General features: G+C 48.5%; 1 protein-coding gene across 6 annotated transcripts in view; it reads left to right on the top strand.

The window, feature by feature from the left end:
* Positions 1-6,000, top strand: part of MYO9A (myosin IXA) — a 146,096-nt gene that overhangs the window by 75,012 nt on the left and 65,084 nt on the right. For all 6 annotated transcript variants that reach the window (XM_017816970.1, XM_017816973.1, XM_017816975.1 and 3 more), the window contains one exon: positions 3,324-3,440. In XM_017816970.1, coding sequence (XP_017672459.1) covers positions 3,324-3,440 — 117 coding nt within the window. The remainder of the gene's footprint in view (positions 1-3,323; positions 3,441-6,000) is intronic.

The raw sequence follows: 6,000 nt of genomic DNA, 5'->3' as shown, positions 1-6,000 counted from the left end.
CTACCTGGGGCATGCAGGCTATGGGATATTGCTGTAATTATGTGCTCTTTGCCTTTCCAAGCCCTTCAGCATTTGTTCCCACCCATCCTCTATTCTCCAGGCTTTATTTATTCTCCCTAGTATGAAAAATTTACAAGTATTTTAGTTTTGTACTCAGATTTGAACTATTGCTCTTGCTTGTGTGCTGGGTTAGTCAGCACACTAAACACTGAATCCAATAAGGATCACGAGGGAACTTTATATTCCAGCAGATCATGTGAAAATGGCTGTCAAAGGTTAGCTGGGTGTCTTGGAATCATGGAATCTTTTAGTTTTGAAAGACCTCTAAGATCATTGACTCCAACCATTGCCGCAGCCCTGCCAAGGCCACCACTGACCCATGTCCCCAGGTGCCACATCCACAGGGCTTTTAAATCCCTCCAGGGATAGGGACTCCATCACTGCCCTGGGCACCCTGTTCCAATGCCTGACCATCCTTTCCATGAAAAAATTTTCCCTAAAATCCAACCTAAACCTCCCCTGGCTCAACTCGAGGCCATTTCCTTTCATCCTGTCTCTTGTTCCCTGGGAGCAGAGCCTGACACCCTCCCCGGCTTCCCCCTCCTGTCAGGGAGTTGGAGAGAAAGAGAAGGTCCCCCCTGAACCTCCTTTTCTCCAGGCTGAGCCCCCCCAGCTCCCTCAGCCACTCCAGGTGCTCGAGACCCTTCCCCAGCCCCGTTCCCTTCCCTGGACACACTCCAGCCCCTCAATATCTTGTAGTTTTACATGTATAAGCTTGGTGAAGATTTTAACCCTTCTTCTTTCCCTGGATTTTCTGGGTACCGCCAAATATTTTGAAAGATTCCAGCAAAACCAGACCTTAAGTCAGAGTTTCAAACCTCAGCTGAGTTCAGGATGGCAGGAGCAGGGAATGCTGCCCTGGATTGGGGCTGGGGGATGCTGTGGGGGCAGCAGCAGGCAGAGGATGTGCTCCTGTGTTTAGTGACTTTGTAATCTCAATTCTTATGAATCTACTGAACACGTACAAATGTGTTTTACGGAGGCTTTTAATTTGAGCAGATTTGGGGTTCTGAGATTATATCTTCTCCCGCCTGTAAAACACAGGCTGTCGCTGCTGGAACTGTGAGTCCTTGTTCCAAAACACTTCAAAGAGACATTTTAATTCTTAAGTCTGTCTTCCCTGTGTTCCTTTTGGCAGAAGATGTTTCCAGAGGTTGATCTATTTTTAAGGTGGCCTGAATCTGATGCCGATCACGACAACTTTAGATCATTTAGTCCAGGGATGAGGACTCCACCACTGCCCTGGGCAGCCCCTTCCAATGCCTGACAACCCTTTCTGGGAATAAATTTTCCCAGAATCCCAGAGTTGGAAGGAACCCACAAGGATCATCAAGTTCAACCCTGGCCCTGCGCAGGACACCCCAACAACCCCAGGATGTGCCTGAGAGGACAGTGTTGAGCCTGCAGGGCCCCAGTGCTGAGGAATGTTGGGGGGTGACTGCCAGTGAGTCTCGGGAATGGTCAGACTGGGAAGCTCCCTCAACACGAGCATCCCAGCCCAGGAATTATCTGGATTTGTCAATACAACAGAGAAAAGAAATTGGCTTATTAAGAGCCAGCAGGTTTGCCAATGAGATCCATGTGTAGGTGAGCTCCACCCACCCTGGATTCTCCATACGTTGCTTTGTCAGGAGTTTCCTCTCAGCTCTTCCATTCACCCATTGCTTCAAAAAGCAGCGGTTGAAAAATTTGAGATGTGGGTTGTTGATTATGGTTTTGGGTTCCTAATTATCCCTAATATCCAATCTAAACCTCCCCTGGTATGGACTGTGTCACTCCCTGTTCCTGTTCCAGCTGTAGGGGGAGAGAAATGGAGACCACACACTGGGTTCATTGCATGTTAAGAGAAAACGTTGACAGAACAGCTTGTGGTCACACTAAATGATGCCACCTCCAAAAATCCAGGGAAAAAGAGGTGGGAATAAGCTGATAGAAGATAAATGATGCTACATGAGCTTTATGGTGTCGTTTGGGGTCAGTGAAATGAGGCCACTCAGCTGATGTTCCTCGAAGGGAGGGTTGGTGAGAAGGATTTCAAGGCAATGTGTGACAAGCAGTGATTTGTTACAGTTCAGGCTTTAATTGAAATAATTATGTGTGAACCTACTGTTTCCTTTTTTATTCTTCCACAGTGGCAAAAACAAACCAAAATCTAACAGTCATGGTACCCTAAGTTTTTAGGGGATTAATATGTACCAAGGCTCTACTCAGGGTAATCATTTAAACCAGAGAAGAATCAGAAGCAGAAAGAACAAAGATAATCTTTAAATATGGATTGCTTTCTGGTTCTGTCTGGAGGTGCCTTTCCCAAAGCCCAAGGACCTTCCTTTGATCTTGGCTTTCATCCCATCAAGTGAAATCTCTTTGATCGTGGCTGGGAGCACCGTGGTGGGGATGTTATTCCTTTTTCTGGGAGAGCTGCTGGAGGAGCAGTGAACCTGCTCCCTGTGATTTGTAGCTCCTGTTGGCAGGACCTGGAAAACTTCAAGTTTTCAGGAACAGTCAGATTTCCTAGAGGGATTTTAGCCTCCCCCTTTGTGACCCTTCTGCTGGTACCAGGCACTGCCTGGCCTGGTGGACGCTTTCCCATCACTTACTGTTGTTGCTGTGCAATATCAACCCTCCTCTTTCCCTCTCCTCCAGGGAACTTTTCAAGGAGCTTGGTGAAGTTATTATATATATCTTATACATTTTATGTATATCACGGAATCCCAGAATATGCTGAGCTGGAAGGGACCCACAAGGATCATCCAGTCCAACAGGACCTTCCCCTAGAGTCACATCCTGTGCCCCAGAGGATCATCCAAACACTCCTTGAGCTCTGGCAGCCTTGGTGCTGTGCCCACTGCCCTGGGGAGCCTGTTCAGTGCCCAACCACCCTCTGGGGGAAGAACTTTCTCCTGAGATCCAACCTAAACCTCCCCTGGCACAACTTCAGGATCCTTGGGTCCTGTCACTGGTCACCACAGAATATATATTTATTTTCTTTCCTTTTGCCACCAGTGTTGGGATTTATGGTATGATCTTGTGTATCATCCCCTTGAATGTACCTAAAGAAGCCAAGCCAAAGTCAGGGCCACGTCTCCCAGCCCTGGGATTGCACCCAGCTCCTGTTGGCACACGCGGTGTAAAACAAAACAGCGAACAAAAGCTTTGGCAAGGGAGAAATAGAAACATTGGGCATGGGAGCTTGAGAAGGAAAAGCCATTTTAAGAGCAGAGCAGGAATCTTTTGCAATGACCTTTTCTTCTTTTCCCCCTCAGGCTGTGACTGTGAGGAACTCCATGGCCAAGTCGTTGTACAGCGCCCTGTTCGACTGGATCGTGTTCCGGATCAACCACGCGCTCCTCAACTCCAAGGACATGGAGGAGAGCACCAAGGTAACGTCCCAGCAGCTCTCTGGGCTCTGCTCTTGTGGTTTTAAAATAGGTGAAACATGACTCGAGCTCTGACAGCACCTGCTTAACATCAAGTTAACTTTTCCTTGGTTAATAAATGAGGACATTGTTATTTTAAGTGGTGTTTGCTGAGCTGAGGAGGGTGAAGCCCCTCAAATATTATGTCCTCAAAGCAACCAGGGAAGAGATTTTGTTGTAGCAACAACAAGCTGTTCCCCCACGCCCTCCAGGAGTGATGGCAACTAATTTTCCTCCTTGTGTGTTAAACTGGAGGACTGTCTGTAATTGAGGGGAAAAGGGGAATTCTTGCTAACGTGGGGTGTTGTGATGAAATTGCTTCATAAAAATACGAGAAGTGGTGAAGGAGCTGTGGTGTCTGTAGGTGGCACATCTATAAGGAGTAGAAAACTGAAATTATGGAGAAAAAAAGGTCTGGATGAGAAAAGTGAAGCCGGTGCGGTGCTGTACCACCTTCCCAAGGAATTGATGGAAGGATGGCAGGAGGTTTCCTGTGATAGCAGGGGCTGGATGCCAGCACCCAGGACATGCTCTCCCAAACCTTCCATCCATCATGCCGGGGGGACACTGGCCCCAAAATTCCCAGGGGTATGGATGTGTCTGTGCACACATGTGCTTGCAGCTCCCAACTACCCTTGGCTTGGGAATCCTGGACATGTTTTTTGAGGGGTGGTTGTGCATCCAAACTAAAGCCACAGCTGCCAAAAAGGGGGATTGTTGTGCTGGACACTAACACTCCGTGTGGATTGTGCCATAGGAGCGGAGTTGCAGAGGCTTCCAGCGCAGTCACCCCTTTATTTAACTCCCCAGAAATCCTTGTGGAGCCTAATGAAGGCCTGGAAATAAATCCATGCCTGTAAAATTTGGTTCTCTGCTTTTCTGACAAGAAGAGGTTGTTAAAGTGATAACACCCAGTGAGTCTTCTGACTGCACGTTGTTGCGTCTCCCTCTGTTTAATATTTTACCAAAAATGTTGTATTCTTTCCTGATTTTTTTCTCCAAGTCATCACAGGTTTTGTCTGGGCTATCAGGAAAAAAAAAACACCACACTGTTTGTATATTCAGTGAAGCAGGAAAGGTAGATTTGTTTTGATAAGGAAATGCATCTTAAATGCTAATTAATTTTTTATTACCAATCCAATTATTTTTTAAACTTATTATTTAAATTTATTTAAATTAATTTTTAAATACAAAAGCAGACTAGGACACTCTTGCCTGCTTAGTCAGCACGTCTGTGAGGGCAGGGCACCATGGTGGGTGTTTATGGGCCATTAAACTTTGGTTCCCAAACTCAAATCTCAGCAGGTAAGAGCCAGAACAGCCCAAATTCCTGCTGTTTTCCAGCACTGCCAGTGCACATTAACCCTCTGCTTCCTGCAGCCAAGACTCCCGTGGAGCGTAACCACCTTCCCCTTGCCCATCTCCCTGTATCATCTCATGAATTCCCAGTTCCCAGGTTTCTGACCCATTTTTTTGCCCCACATCACGTGGTGTAGCTGTAAGATCCAGGTCAGGCAGCAAGTGCCAGGAGCGGTGTTGCCCTTGTGCCAGAGTAGATCCAACCCCACTGGCACACACCCAGCACCCAGAGCTGCAGGAACATGCCAAGATCCAGCCAGGCCATCCTGGGCTGTACTCGTGCCAGGTTTTCTGAAGCAGGAAGGCAGTGCACAAAATCCCAGGAAATGTCTGCTCCTCAGGCAGGACTGTGGTTCTGTTTATCTTCAGAGTGCTCTGTGAACACTGATTCTGCTGAGTTGGAAGGGACCCACAGGAATCATCCAGTCCAACCCCTGGCCCTGCACAGGACCATCCCCAACAGTCACACCAGGTGCCCCAGAGGATCATCCAAATGCTCCTTGAGCTCTGGCAGCCTTGGTGCTGTGCCCGCTTCCCCTGGGGAGCCTGTTCAGTGCCCGACCACCCTGTGGGGGCAGAACCTTTTCCTGAGATCCAACCTAACCCTGCCCTAACACAACTTCAGGCCATTCCCTTGGGTCCTGTCACTGGTCCCCACAGAGCAGAGCTAAGTGCCTGCCCCTCCTCTTCCCCAGAAATCAGGAAAATGCCCAATCCTCTCCATTTCCTGGGCAGAGGATGAAGGAGAGGTTTATGTGCCTTGCACGGAGCAGCTTCGTTAAACATTGACCAGCCGATTTTCCCTCCAGTGGTTCCACCACGTCACCTCCTTGACCCTTGTTTTAGCCCCTGCCTTGAGTCCTTCCAGCATAGAGGGAGGAGTCATCTCTCCCTGGCATGGGCAGGGCCTGGAATAGCTGCTTCTTTGCCCTCAAGGAATAACGTGGCTGCCAGACCGAGGACATCCCTGGCCCTGCGGCTGAGACACCAACCAACAGTCACCACCCTGGAGGGATGGAGCCAGTGCCCATTAATTTGGGCTTTCCTACCACTTCACAACTCTCTTGAAATCCTTTTCAGCTCGTGCTTGGAGAAGCCCCAGCTGAGGATAGAGATTCTTAACCTCCCGTGTGTGGTCATGAGGTTGGGAGATGGACTTGGAGCA

The sequence above is a fragment of the Lepidothrix coronata genome, unplaced genomic scaffold (genome assembly GCF_001604755.1).
Source record: "Lepidothrix coronata isolate B3197 unplaced genomic scaffold, Lepidothrix_coronata-1.0 Scaffold58, whole genome shotgun sequence".
NCBI classification, from domain to species: Eukaryota; Metazoa; Chordata; class Aves; order Passeriformes; family Pipridae; genus Lepidothrix; species Lepidothrix coronata.
The sequence above is the reverse complement of the archived record's forward strand: the minus strand, read 5'-3'. Positions and strand labels throughout refer to the sequence as shown.